This window comes from Branchiostoma belcheri, unplaced genomic scaffold (assembly GCF_001625305.1).
Source record: "Branchiostoma belcheri isolate BF01 breed outbred unplaced genomic scaffold, Haploidv18h27 scaffold47, whole genome shotgun sequence".
Lineage (NCBI taxonomy): Eukaryota > Metazoa > Chordata > Leptocardii > Amphioxiformes > Branchiostomatidae > Branchiostoma > Branchiostoma belcheri.
This window is the reverse complement of record NW_017804098.1, coordinates 2,074,726-2,089,106: the sequence shown is the minus strand read 5'-3', so window position 1 is coordinate 2,089,106 and position 14,381 is coordinate 2,074,726. Positions and strand designations below refer to the sequence as shown.

The window sequence follows — 14,381 nt, the reverse complement described above, 5'->3', positions numbered from 1 at the left end:
TTCAGTTTGCAATTTCTTGAGAGCTGAACTGATTTTCCCTTTAAACTTGTTAGTGGGGTCCTTTTTCAAGGGCATGTAGGTGTCTTTGTCTCCCAATAGGTCCTGTACCTTCCTGTCGTACTGCTCCCTGTCTAAGACTACTGTGCATCTGCCCTTGTCTGCAGGAAGAATCAATATGTCTTGATTGGTGGCCAAATCTTTGAGAGCGGTACGTTCTTCCCGTGTGATGTTACTAGCAGGGGGTTTGGAGACTTTCAGGGTGGTAGCTACTTTGGTGCGCAAGGCTTCAGCTTGTCTCTGTGGTAAACGTGCCCGACGAATTGCTGACTCAAGTCAGATAGATAACACGTAAGCTCCTGTCCTGTATAACAGGAGCTTTCAGACTAATTTGCATCATCTTGTCTTGACTTGTCTGACTTTTGTTCCTTTTTCGACTTCCAAAAATTTGTCTTCACTTTATTTGCATATCAATCAACAGGTTGTGTATATAAACCTGCTTTCCCCTCTGGTCTCTCAGTCACTGACGAAAGCTAGTGGATACTAGCTGAAACGTCTGACGTTTTCAAAATCATATCCAGTTGCTTGAGTAACTGTTTTTTGGCATATCGTATTACCTGGATGTCTAACCTTCATCGACGTACTATCACTATGATTTGAGAATCTAAATTACAGTATTTATTGTTGTCAAATATTATGCACGGATATAATTATTTAACATTCTTTCTGTATTGCCAAATGATTACCTGACAAAATCATCTACAGAGGTCAGAAACAAATAACATGATGTCCCCAACTTCATGCCTAAACGTGAGAGGTAACAACTGCAGTGTCTCTAGTCTTTCCTTGCAGGTAAGGTGGTTAGCCTGGGGACCTATGATGAATTTTGTTCCCCGGCATTGCACCCCCTCGACTAGAGATATCAACTTACGAGAATGTGGAGACCACAATAGTCCAGATTCCTCCTAACCAATGCTTTGGCAAAGTCGAGAAATCAAATGCTTTGGCAAAGTCGAGAATCAAATGCTTTGGGAAAGTCGAGAAATAACATGTCTACTTGCCCCCCACTGTCTAGTATGGACACAACTTTGTGGTATGTTTCCAAAAGCTGAGTGGTGGTGGAACGACCAGGTGTAAATCTTATGCCATCTTTCCATGCCTTAATTGAAACATGTACAAATGGATAGAGCTATAAATTCTAGCATTATGCGCACTGCCTATACTGTATACATACCGTGCAGACATACCTTATCTAATGACTGAACTTTTCGCTCTATTAACTTGACCGCTTTGTTCCTCAATCTGCAAATAAGAAGCATTAAACTATTACAAATTCCAAGTACAGCAAATTGAACATAAAAACGTACAGCTGATGAATGGTGTGGCGATAAACTAGCTAAAGAAATAACCATATTTCGCTTCATACCACACACTATGCTGATGCACTAGGGAGCACGTCGGCCGAACGTACTGCGCCTGCGTGAAATCCCGATTTTTCACGGTTTTCGCACGATGTTTGGTCAACGTTGCATCAGAATTTTGCCTGTTGCAAACGACAACGTTTTCGACATAACCTTTGGAAACTTTAGACAGGACGTTAACCTTATATGCTCAACTTAATTATATGAGACATTCTTTCTATGCATAATACATTACGGGTTTCGCGCAGGTGGAGTACGTTCTGCCGACGTGCTGAAGTAGGGCACATATAACTGATCTCGAGCCCAGTCCTCAATCACACGAATTGTCTTACTGCTGCATCAGCGTTACGTTACAACGTGATCAGCATCATGGGTAAGTTTCTAACGTATGCATGATAACCCCAAATAGCGCCATTATCTATCGATAAACGTGTACAGGAGTGGTTGATGGGACTGCGATATGTTATTATGTTTGCTTGGTCAGTATTTAACTAAGGGTAGTGTTTAAGGAAATCAGAGGAAGCAGAGACTTTCTAATATACAAACATTTTACCTCGCGTTTCCGTAAGTTCGTTTCTTAAGTGTAATAAGTACACACAAGGTATCGAGTGTTCCACAGTTTATCGTATTTCGTGATCAAAAGCATTTGCAGTAGTCTACACACAAACGAAAACTGGTCCGGTAAGGTTTTAAATGCCGCAGGTGTAAGATCCGCCAATCCTAGATAGATTTATGGGGATTGCAGGTAAGACTTACAGGTAAGATAACAACAGGTGTGGACATAATGACCTACATTATCAGGCAGCAACACTGCAGTTAAACTAACGCTTTAGGAAGTGACGTTTCTCGGTTAGGGTGCCTATCTATTGAAAATACCGACCACGTAGTAGTTATGAGATCATTGTGTCTAACTAAGCTTGATACATCATCTTTCATACCCCCCCCCCTCTGTAGTTTTGTTAGAGAGAGATTTTCTGGCCATTTTCAATCTCCAGGCAAACAACACACAATGTACTATCTACGATCAAAAGGTACAAAACCGGAGTCTGCTGTACCGTTACAAGCCGCTAGGTGGGAGGGGGGGGGGCAATGATCCATCTCACCCCGATGCCTGCCAACACTTATCTACATATTAAATATGAAGACAATCCAACCAGGCATTGTTGAGTTATTATATTGACGGATAGACCGAGCGTCTCAACTGTGACCCAAAATATAACCCCCTTTGTGGAGGTAATAATCTAGAACGTTTAAATTTTAAAAATATGAATAAAGCAAAGAGTCTATTCCATACCAACAAGGCAACAAGTTGCCATGTCGACCGAATTAATGACGCCATTATTCTGTTGCCTAGGTGATCGACTGGAGGTTGTGAAGGGACACCTGTCGACTGGACAGGTCCAACAGTCGTGCTGCAGCGCCCCTGGCTGCGGGCCCGGGTATCGCACCCCGCTGGACGCCATGAAGGCCCCAAAGGAGCAGATTGTCTACCTTCCCTGTATCTACAGCAATACTGGTAAAGAAAATAAGTTAGCATCAAAAGTATAAAAAATGCTTCTAATTTACATATGTTACATGTATGAGCTTTTGAACACCTCAATTCTTGGTTGATAACTCTGATATTTGAAGGCATGATTGTGTCTTGTTCCTTTCTGGGCCGGCATTAGATACTGTGTATATAGCAAATCACGTAAAACGTTTTAAGATGCATTCAATATACATGATGTGGCGTCTTTTTTTAGGTATAAACAGGCCTGACTATCTTGCCACCGTGGACGTGGATCCCAATTCACCGACTTACAGCAAGGTACGCAATAAGGGTAGTACGCAATCATGAAAGCATATTTCATACGATCTAAAATCACACACACACAATCACAAAGAGAGAGACACATGCACAGACACAAGCACACACACATAAGCAGTCGCGCACGCATGCACAGACATGTCGAAAAATATCGATCTTCTCCTTTCATGATTTTTGTCTCATGTTGTCTCTCTTTTATGTTAAGTGTTAATATAAGCTTTTTTGCTTGAGTGTGTCACCAACATTTACTGTTACGTTTATTAATTAAATGTTGAAATTAAAAAAAAAAATTGTCAGGTGATCCACCGCCTGGAGATGCCGAACATGAAGGACGAGCTGCACCACACCGGGTGGAACGCCTGCAGCTCCTGTTTTAACGACGCCTCCAAGTCCAGGAACCGCCTCATCTGTCCTGGTCTCATCTCCAGCCGGATATACGTCATCGACACGGGAACCAATCCGCGAGCTCCTCGCATTCACAAGGTGATTGGAATGATTACCTTCGCAGAGGAGGTTATGTATTAGGTACACCATATATAGGTCGATTTGAGCCGAAGCACTGATATGCAACGGTACATACACATGCATAACAGACGCGAAAGAAATTACCATAGAAAAATAACACAAATAACAAACGACGATCGTATGGATTCTTTTACCTCACGTTCAATTTAATCGTAATAGCAAATACATCCAATCCCTTCTTTTTTTTCTTTTGTTTGTGTTATAGAAGTCAAATGTGTTTTACAGACTGTAGAGCCGACCGAAGTGTGGAAGACCGGATTGGCTAACACTCACAATACCCATTGCCTGGGCAGCGGCGAGATCATGATCAGCACGATCGGTGATCCGAGCGGAAACGCCAAAGGTACGAGATCTCGCGAGAACACGTGTCTGTGAAATTGTCCATATTTGGTTACTTTGAACTTGATTCACCTTATTAGAACCACCACGTTTATCTCTGATACGTGTACAAACAATATTTTAACAAGCGTTGTAAAAGAGACCAAGGACTGTGGCGGAGGGAATAGGATAAAATAATAGACATAAATTATGTTATATTACATGAATTTGGTAAAAATATGCTGACATTGCGTTTCTATAAGATCATGTTGAACAGGTAGGTCAGTGTTAGTTTTGTCAAATACTCCTTTGGGTAAGTCAATATTTCCTAGGGCTCTACTGCTCTTGCGAACGGATAACAATCATTCCAACAGTAATTACACGATTTTCACAGGCTAATGCACGTACATGTGTTTTAGGAGGTTTTGTCCTGCTGGACGGGGAAACGTTTGAAGTGAAGGGGACCTGGGAGGTTCCGGGAGAAGAGACAGAGTTCGGGTACGACTTCTGGTACCAGCCCCGGCACAACGTCATGATCAGTACGGAGTGGGGACACCCAAAACTGCTTTGCAGTGGTTTTGACCCCCAGCATTATGCCGATGGTGCGAAGATATTTTTCTTTTCTTTCTCAGATGAATTAAGTTTTTCTTGTGTTTAGTTTGCATTGGTAGACCGAAGTTAACCTGGCTATTCAACTACAGCTACCAGGCATTAACAATTTTGTAAATTTCCTACAGCTAACAGATGTCTTTAACATTGTAGAAAGTCTATTTTGCAAGAATTGTGTTCAGAATTTTTTAGTTTCAGTCAAGTTCCATGGTGTAGCATATATGTGCTTTTTACAACGATTATGTTTTATTAACATCCTGAGTTAGGATATCCCATCCACACCCTTAAGCTGCCGGTCCCGGGTATATTCGGGATCACTATACATCCCCTGTGTGCCATGCCCGGGTATATTCGGGACAGGGTATTCCCCTTGAGAACTTAGCATAGCTGCGTGTTTCGCGCGCGCCAACCAGGAAGTGACTGGCGGCGGTAAGTGAGGGCAGTTCAGAGGTCAAAGTGGGTTGCGTAATCACCGATTACGTCATCCCACAATGCTTTGCGGCCTGTAATTGCCCAAGATGGCGGCGGCGTCGTCTGCCGAGGCTTTGTTCTTTTGTTTACGTGTTTTGGGCGGTGAATTCGGACTGTTAACACCAAAATGACGACGTTTACCCTCGAAGATCTGTTGGAGGAGGTCGCTACTGTTGATTTAGCCTATGGTTAACGTATATCAGACGCCGATTCCATCGAGAGTAGTAGTGAAAGTGAGGCGTATTCTAAAGATGTGTTAGCAGACAGGGGAGGAAATGTGCTCACACGGAAACAGATAGCATTAGTGAATGTGACATCGGCCATGGAACTACTAATGACCGTGGTCGTGCTAGGGGTAGAGGTCGGGGCCGAGGTCGGGGGTGTGGAAGAGGCCAAGCAACAAGGGGACGTGGCACTGACAGGCGAGGTTGCAGCCGGCCAGCTGATGGGGATTTAAATCCCAGAGCCGCCCCTCAAAAGGTCAAGCTGCAAATGATGTAATAAACTGGCAGAGGGGGGATGGAAACAGTCTGACCAAGTCTCCCCATGTTTTCACTGCACAAAGTGGATTTAGTGGCAAGTTTTATTTCTATTTTATAGCAGTTTTTATGTAAAATTCAAGTTCCTTGGTATAAAGTATAATATTATACTTTTTATTGCTTTTTACCTGTTTATTGCCTTTGTAGTTTATATTGTCAAGTTGATATTTATTCCTAGACATAGTATATACAATAAGCTTTCGTATGATATGTAACAAGTATATATACCATCGATTACATAGGTACAGGAAGGAATGTATTATTATGTATACATTGGTTGGTTCAGCACCAAGGACAATATCAGATCATAAACTTACCTGTAATGATACCTGAGTGCTGTATTTTTACATGTATATAGTTCTAATAGTGTCAGGACATGTCAGGATCTGTTAAGTCAAGGCCTAAGGCATTCTGTGGTTGCTTATTGTTGATTGTATAGAAACAAGGTGGAAATTGTACATTTTATTGCCTCTTTACCTGTTTATGACCCTTGCAGTCTATGTTATCAAGTTGATATACATTTCTAGTTATAGTATCTACTATATGCTTTCATATGATATGTAACAAGTCTATGTACCATCTTTTATGAGGGTACAGAAAGAAGTGAAATATGTTGTAATGGATCAGTATTTTAGCTGAATAGTCAGTTCAGCACCTAGGATAATATCTGATCATAAACTTACCTGTAATGATACCTGAGTGCTGTATTTTTACGTGTATGTGATTCTCATAGTGTCAGGACATGTCAGGAATGTTATAGGTTTCATACTTATACTTTTTATATAGTTTAGGTATTGTAATACAAAAACAACTATGAAAACAGCTATTTTATTGCATTATTGCCCTTGTAATTCATTACTATTGATGCCAGGCTACATTTGAAATATTTGTCTGTAAAGTAGACATTCTTAGCCTTCCAATGATATCTGGAATGATATGGTAAGTTGAGGGGAAAATGACAAAAAGACAGTAATAGAAAGGTAGTACCCCCTATTTCAAAAGGGTCTGGAAACCCTGGCACAGAGGGGATGTATTGGTGAGAAACACTGGCAGCTAAAGGGTTAATGCATTTTATCATAAAAATGAAATCTTAGGTGTACGATAATTTTTCCTCTTATTTTTTTTTGTGATAAGATTTTCAATTTCTACACACGTTTTGTGTGCAACACTTTGTTTACTTACAATATGTATCTATGTTTTGCATCTTTCTTTTGTTCTAAATTCCAGGGAAGTACGGCCAGAGCCTTCACGTCTGGGACTGGACAACCCACAGGCGCATCCAGGACATTGACCTCGGCCCCGAGGGCGCCATTCCACTGGAGATCCGCTTCCTGCACAACCCGGACGAGCCGCAAGGGTACGTGGGCTGTGCGCTCAGCAGCAACGTCTTCAGGTTCTTCAAGACTCCGGTAAGATTACTTTCAAGACGAATTGACAAAGCAACATAGATCAATAGTTTAGATAATAGCAAATCTATACACAATGTAAAAGGTGTCTATTCAAAGAGCGCAAAGAATCAGGGACAGAACTCATGACGCAACATAACAAGAAAATATGTTTTCTGTTTTGTTTCTTCACAGAAATATGAAGTACATCAAACTCATATAATGACGGCAATGGTGAGAGGGCGGCAGTGCTGAGCATTTTAAAATGCATTGCTTATCTAACATTAGCAATTAGCAATGGGCAAACCGTTGTATTATTACTAGCGATGCATCCATGCCGTTTTTGTTGACTTTTCACGTGCATTTGACACAATTAACCATGGTCAGCTACTACAGACCCTAGCAGATATAAATATCCGACACACTTATGGACGACAATCCACAGCTATCTGGAAAACAGGACACAGATGGAAAAATGAGGGTCATGTTTGTCAAAACACCACAAAGATTTAGCCGGTGTCCCTCAAGGCGGGCTGCTATGTTCGTGATATGTATAAATTCGCTGGATGCCAGTATGCCAGCCTCTGTCGCCCCTGTCATATATGCTGATGACTTGACAACTTCTGAGGTACTGATGGGGTCTTTGCCCGGCCAGACTCAAAAGGCACTGAACTCTATTGATGACTGGGGCAGTTCTTTGTCTCTTGTCGCAAACGGGAAGAAAACCAAAGACATGGTCATAAGTGCGCAAGGAAAGAGCCTAATGTACCTTCCCCCACCAACCCACAATATCCGGCCAGGTGATCCAAAGAGTCATGGATGTTTTATGGACTGCCTACCTAATGTACTGAGACTTCCCCAGACAAATCATCTACAAGTTATTATTAGTTAACTAAGTTTGTATAACTACATATTGTTGAAATGCTACTTTTAGTGTGATTGTAGATTTGTTGCACACTTTTACAATTAGATTGATTTTAGAATTGTACTTGTTTTAAAACATTCAGTCTTGTCAATGGAAAGTTTATTATTCCATTGACAGATTGTAAATAAGCGCACAATTCAGCTGCAATATGGTTTTGTGCAATGAACCAATTTGAGATACCAGTAATATTGTTGAACGTTGATTTGGTGCATATCCCTTATTTCTCCCTAGTTCGTATTTGCAGCTGATAACATGTAATGTTTCACCTTTAGAGAGGTGACTGGGCAACAGAGAAGGTGATCGACATCCCAAGTAAGAAGGTGGAAGGCTGGGCTCTGCCTGAGATGCCAGGTAAATAAATATCCGGGAGGGAGCAAAATATAAGGAACAAAGCGCGAAGCGCCATATTGGTTTCCCACAGTGCACTTCGGGAAATATTCATGACAACATGAATATTGAGAAATAAAGTTTTCGGTAGAATTCTTTTACAGGATATCAACATGCACAGGCCTTGCCAGAACATAAACTATAATCATGAAAGTTTATCTGTGTATGTAGTAATTATAGTAAATCACGTTGTGAAGTGATTGGTCATTAATTATCCTGATGAAGGCGACAGTGGTAGCGAAAAATGTGATCTCTCTGTAAACTGTGTTATACGCATAACTTAAGCTTTATCTATACGTACATTGCAGCGTATTGTACGTATTTACAAAGCTTATACTCGTACGTCAAAATGTTTTCTTTCGTATCCCAAATATCAGGGCTCATCACGGACATTCTGATCTCCATGGACGACCGTTTCCTGTACTTCAGCAACTGGCTGCACGGTGACGTCAGGCAGTATGACATCACTGACCGCAGGAACCCCAAGTTGGTCGGGCAGGTGAGTGGGAAGAACGAAAAGCAACAAGGCTGTTTTCCTTTCAAAAAGAAACATCGTATGGTGGAACTCAAGGAGAGGAAAATGCCTGCCTACCTGCCTAAATGCTTAGGCCAGGACTGGCCCCTTGCTCCTCTTCATTTTTTCCCGCCAGGCATCACGGTCCTTAGCCTTTCGTTCAGCGTACTTGAGGGACCACCCCGTGTCCTGTACTATCTGGTCCCGCCATCTTTTAGGGGGTCTACCTCTAGGTCTGGGGTTTGTGAAATCCTGATGGTAGGCCCCATACACCAGAGAGTCTGGGGGTCTCCTCTGAACGTGACCAAACCACCTCAGCCTTCTTTTACGAATGTCGTCGATTATGGTATTTTCCATTCCCAGCATGGCTCGGATTTCCTCATTTCTGATGTGGTCTCTCCATGAGACATTCAGTATAGCCCGCAGGCATCTCATTTCAAAAGCCAATAGGAGTTGTTCATCACTTTTTTTCAATGTCCATGTCTCACAAGCATAAGTTGCTATTGGGAAAATGAGGGCATGTAACAGACGGGTTTTGAGGTGCCTACTGACATCAGACCTGTTCCAAACTGTTTTCCTGAGTCTGCCAAAGGCAGAAGCGGCAAGGGCAACTCGCCTCTTGACATCGCTTGTTGTACCAGGAATAACACTTCCTAAAAATACAAAATCTTGAACTTTTTCAACCGTGGAACCCTCTATGCTTACATCCTCGTCTAACTCAGGGGAAATGACTTTGCACTTAGCCGCGTTAACTTTCAGCCCCCATTTTTTTGCAAGCAAACTCTAGCTCCTGGGTTGACAACTGTAGTTTCTCAAAGATTGCAGCAATAAGTGTAGTATCATCTGCGTATCTTTCCTCCATTGAAAGCTCATCATGTAGTTGGAAGGTCTTATCCAGGCTCTTAAGCTCATCCATTACGAATTCCAGGAATATGTTAAAAAGCACTGGGGACATGAGGCATCCCTGTCTGACACCTACACAGACTTCAAACCATTTTGTGATCTGATTGTTAACAGTTATTGCACATTGGGTGTTCTTGTACATCTCTTCCACTATGTTGACTATCTTCGCGTCCACACCTATAGCTCTCATCATCTTCCACAACGCTTTTCTCCAGACAGTGTCAAACGCGGATTTAAAGTCGATGAAGTGGAAGTGCAGGTTAACCTGTCTTTCTCTTGCCTTTTCTAAGATTTGTCTTACCACAAATATGGCGTCTACCGTTCCCCTGCCACTTCTGAAACCAAACTGTGATTCTTTAAAGTGGGCTTCTGTTTTGGCTTGCATCCTGTGTAACAGGATTCTAAGGAAAACCTTTCCAGGAATAGATAGAAGAGCAATGGCACGGTAATTTGCTGGATCCATCTTACTGCCTTTTTTGTGCACTGGCATCACTAGCATTTTGGACCATTCTAGTGGTCGTTGCTCCTCGTTCCAAACCTTAGAGAATATCAGGTGCAACATGTCAATCATTTTCTCCCCACCTGCTTTTAGAACTTCCGCTGTTATTGCGTCATCTCCAGGAGCTTTTCTGTTTTTCATCTTTTTTATAGAGTTGATCACTTCCTCGCGGGAGATGGGAGGGCCTTGTTCTACCTCAGCTGGAGGGTTAGGAATATCATCTAAGGCCTCCTCTTGGTGCGGGAATTCCTTGTTAAGATGGTCTTTGAAATGTTCTTCCCATATACGCAACACTTCATTTGGGTTGGTGTGCTTTATGCCATTTTTGTCAATCATTACACTTAGAGGTTTTCTTGGTTTGTTCTCTAGCTCTCTAACTGTTTTGAAAAGGCTATGAGAATTGTTGTTAACGTGGTCCCTTTCCATAGCTGCAACTTTGTCTTTCATTAACTTATGCTTATGTTTCTTGACTTCGTTCTTCACCCGTTTGTTGTGCCAATGGTATGAGCTTTTAGCGTCTAGATCATTTGGACTACTCAACATTCTCAGCCTTGCATTCCGTCTGTCTTCGCAGGCTTGTTCTACATCTGGGGGTAAGCCTTCTAGTTTTGCATGTTTCTTGAAGCCTACCACCTCTTTTGTGGCTTTGTTCGTGGCTGTTTGAAATTTTTGAGTATAGCTCATTGATATCTAGATCACCCATCTGCAGAAGAGGTTCTAAATCATTACCAATCTTGGTGGAGAAAGTATCAGCTACTTCAGGGTTTTTCAGCTTCTCAACATCATAGCGTTTAGGCCTTGATTTAGGCTTCCTTTCTAGTGGGGTATCCATTTTGAAGGTGGCCATGACTAGAGAGTGATCTGAGCCAATGTCAGCTGAATGGTATGACCGACTGTTTTTCAGTGTACGCTTGAGTTCTTGATCCACAATTATAAAGTCAATTTGATTTCTTGTGGTGCTGTTTGGAGAAATCCATGTAGCCCGTCTCAGTGGTCTATGTTTGAAAAGGAAAATATGTGTCACTTAATATTTATATACATTTCAGAAAATGCAAATAAGATACCAACATGGAGGTTGGCACCTGCCTGGTTTAAAGAGTGGATTGAGTGAAATAGCTCCGTTAATAGAACTGTATGTATGTATAAATATGTGTGTGTATAATATTAGATTAATTAGTACTTTAATTGATGTAAAGTTCAGATTTTATATATATATATTACCTAACCCTTCCCTTATGACCTCAATAAAAAGCGGCTTGCAGGCCGACATGAGCTTCTCTTGAATAAAGAATGGTTCAACCTACTGTTCGAATTCGGTTTACAGCTGTTCCTCGGCGGGAGCATCTGTAAGGGCGGTCCTGTGAGGGTGACACATGACGTGGAGCTGGACCAGCAGCCGGACCCTCTGGTCCTGAACGGGCGGGTGAAGGCCGGCTCAGCGCCGCAGATGCTGCAGCTCAGTCTGGACGGCAAACGGCTGTACGTCACCACCTCTCTCTACAGCGGCTGGGACAAACAGTTCTACCCGGACATGATCAAGTGAGTTTTATCAGAATTACCTACATGAACATAAGTACATGTATGATCTGTACATAAAGATAAGCTGTATAAGCTGAATACCAGAACTACTTTAGCTCCCAAATCTTTATCCTATCCGCAAATGGTCTTTCTTCTCTTCTGTTTGCGGAGAGGATAAATTAGAGGTTCGGGAGCTAAAGTAACAAGGCTAAAATACGATAACGTGCAACATATTTGAAGACCATCCCGATTGATGTTCTGGTTATCATCATCATCATCATCAGTTCTGGTTATACTAATATTATATTTTTAAGTTTATTTTCAATATTGACCCATACCACATTTAAATGTGTCATATATTTACATAACAAACGATATCTTTTTTAGTCTTTTCAAACATTTTAACTAGATGAAGCTGTAATCTGCATCAATTAGTTCAACAAAGTTCAATATAGATAGATGCAGTATACATTACAACTGGCTTCAGTCAGTTGAGTTTTTTTGTATAGATTTAATAAGACACTGTTTTTCTTTATTATGATATTCTAAAAGTATGCATTGTTTTCCTCTACAGAGAGGGTTCCCTGATGTTCATTGTTGACGTCAACACCGACATTGGAGGCCTGTCCCTGAACCAGAACTTCCTGGTGGATTTCGGGCAGGAGCCTCACGGTCCGGTCCTGGCTCACGAGGTCCGCTACCCGGGCGGTGACTGTAGCTCCGACATCTGGCTCTAGACTACTTGACGGGATTGTTGCTGTATCCAGAACCGTCCTTGATCCAGAAACATGCTTAGGCACCGTTCTTGATAGTCCGCGTGTTTCCATAACCGTGCCTGGGGTAAATTCGCTTGGATACACGAAGACTATCCAGAACTGTGCCTAACCAATTTAGGCATAGGACTAGGTGATAGGACCGGGATAGGTTCTGGTCTGGATACATTTGCCTATGTTATGTTCTTAAAGTGCCTATGACAAAAAAATAAAACGTTTTTATTACATTCAACAATAATAGCAATATTCGATAAACATGCATGTTTAAGACAATGTGACGTCACATACCATCAGTTCATAATTCCGTGAAGGCCTGTGAAGAGACTGTCTCTATGGACATGAAGAGAGTTGTAAAATGGTTAAATGAAAACAAGTTGCTGCTACATCCTGAAAAGACCAAATCGATGCTCTTCGGGCTCCCTCAGAAATTGAGGCATGATGGGACATCCGTCAACATAACAGAAGGTGTGAACGTATATAAGCAAGTTGACTCGTTCACCTACCTGGGCATTACTCTCGACCCATCACTCAGGTGGGCAGCACATGTGCACAGAATCACGAAGAAGCTTCTTAGCGGACTCGGAGCCATGGGCCGTGCTAGAGCCTTTGTTACAAAGGAAGTTCTGCGTACCATGTACCAGACACTACTACTGTCTCATCTGGAGCATTGTGCCACAGCATGGCTACCAAGTCTTGTACAAGGCAACAAGACTCTTATGTCACAGCTGGACAGACTGGTCAACCGAGCTGCAAGGCTTATTACAGGTCACAAACTCCAGGACCATGTCTCAGCGGTTAACCTGCGAGCTGAGGCCGGGATAGATTCTGTGCGCAAACGGACAGAAATCACATCATACCGGAGCAGTCTACAGTACTATGGTCCTTCCCTGTGGAACACACTTCTGTTACAGCAACGACAGCTCCTTAGTCTCAGGACTTTTAAACAGAACATTAGAAGCAGGACTTCACCACATTTTACGACATGGCAGGGAAAGAATGAGAAACACTAGAAAGGCCAACATTTGCTTCGGAGCAAATGTAGGAATTTCACTCCATACCCTTCCCCAAACAAAAATGAGAGATTCTAAATAAATCATACTGCAATTATACAAGGACAAGCTGTTTGAATCTCGACAGGTATTTACAAAACTGGCACTTGGCAATTATCTCCCTTTTTTTTTACAAAGATACAACGACACGCACTTTAAATCTCGACAGCTTTACTTTACACTTTTGACGAGATTGTAACTACTACTAACGGAAGCAAAATTTTCACGGCCTGAGAAAAATGGACATGTTCACGGAACTATATATTCACGGTGGTGACAGCTGCAGGAAAAAGAAAGTCCGGGAATTATTCCTAACTGTAATGATAAGTTCACAATACAGAGGTGACAGTGAAAACCGTGAACATTCGACCCCCCGCTTGCGTTGCGGTACAGCGAAAAAAAATCAGGAATTACAGCAATCAATTTACTGAGTATGTTTGCTTAGTTTCCAGATGTTTGTACTTGTAGTTTTTAAATGAACGAAAACCGATGCGCGCACAGATGTTACTTTTGTGACAACATCAAAGTGATTTTGGTTTGTATGTTGAAAAATACAAAAGACTAACATTCGAAGTTATTGAAATTCTTGAGTAAGAACAATCAGTTTTGGAATGTTAAAAGCAAAGCAATGGATATTAAAACGAAAATGTTAAAATTAAATGTTGAAATTGTTAAAATGTAAAATGGTTAAAATTGTTGAAATTGTTAAAAATGTTAAAATTGTTAAAAATTGTAAAAAGG

General features: G+C 41.7%; 1 protein-coding gene across 1 annotated transcript; it reads left to right on the top strand.

The window, feature by feature from the left end:
• Positions 1–1,732: 1,732 nt before the first annotated feature.
• Positions 1,733–12,843, top strand: LOC109479258 (selenium-binding protein 1-like). Its single transcript, XM_019781203.1, has 11 exons — positions 1,733–1,791; positions 2,773–2,934; positions 3,161–3,225; positions 3,523–3,708; positions 3,976–4,093; positions 4,488–4,670; positions 6,915–7,096; positions 8,270–8,348; positions 8,762–8,883; positions 11,625–11,839; positions 12,393–12,843. Exons 1-11 carry the CDS (start codon positions 1,788–1,790, stop codon positions 12,553–12,555), a joined length of 1,479 nt encoding a protein of 492 aa, XP_019636762.1. The 5' UTR covers positions 1,733–1,787; the 3' UTR covers positions 12,556–12,843.
• Positions 12,844–14,381: the final 1,538 nt, after the last annotated feature.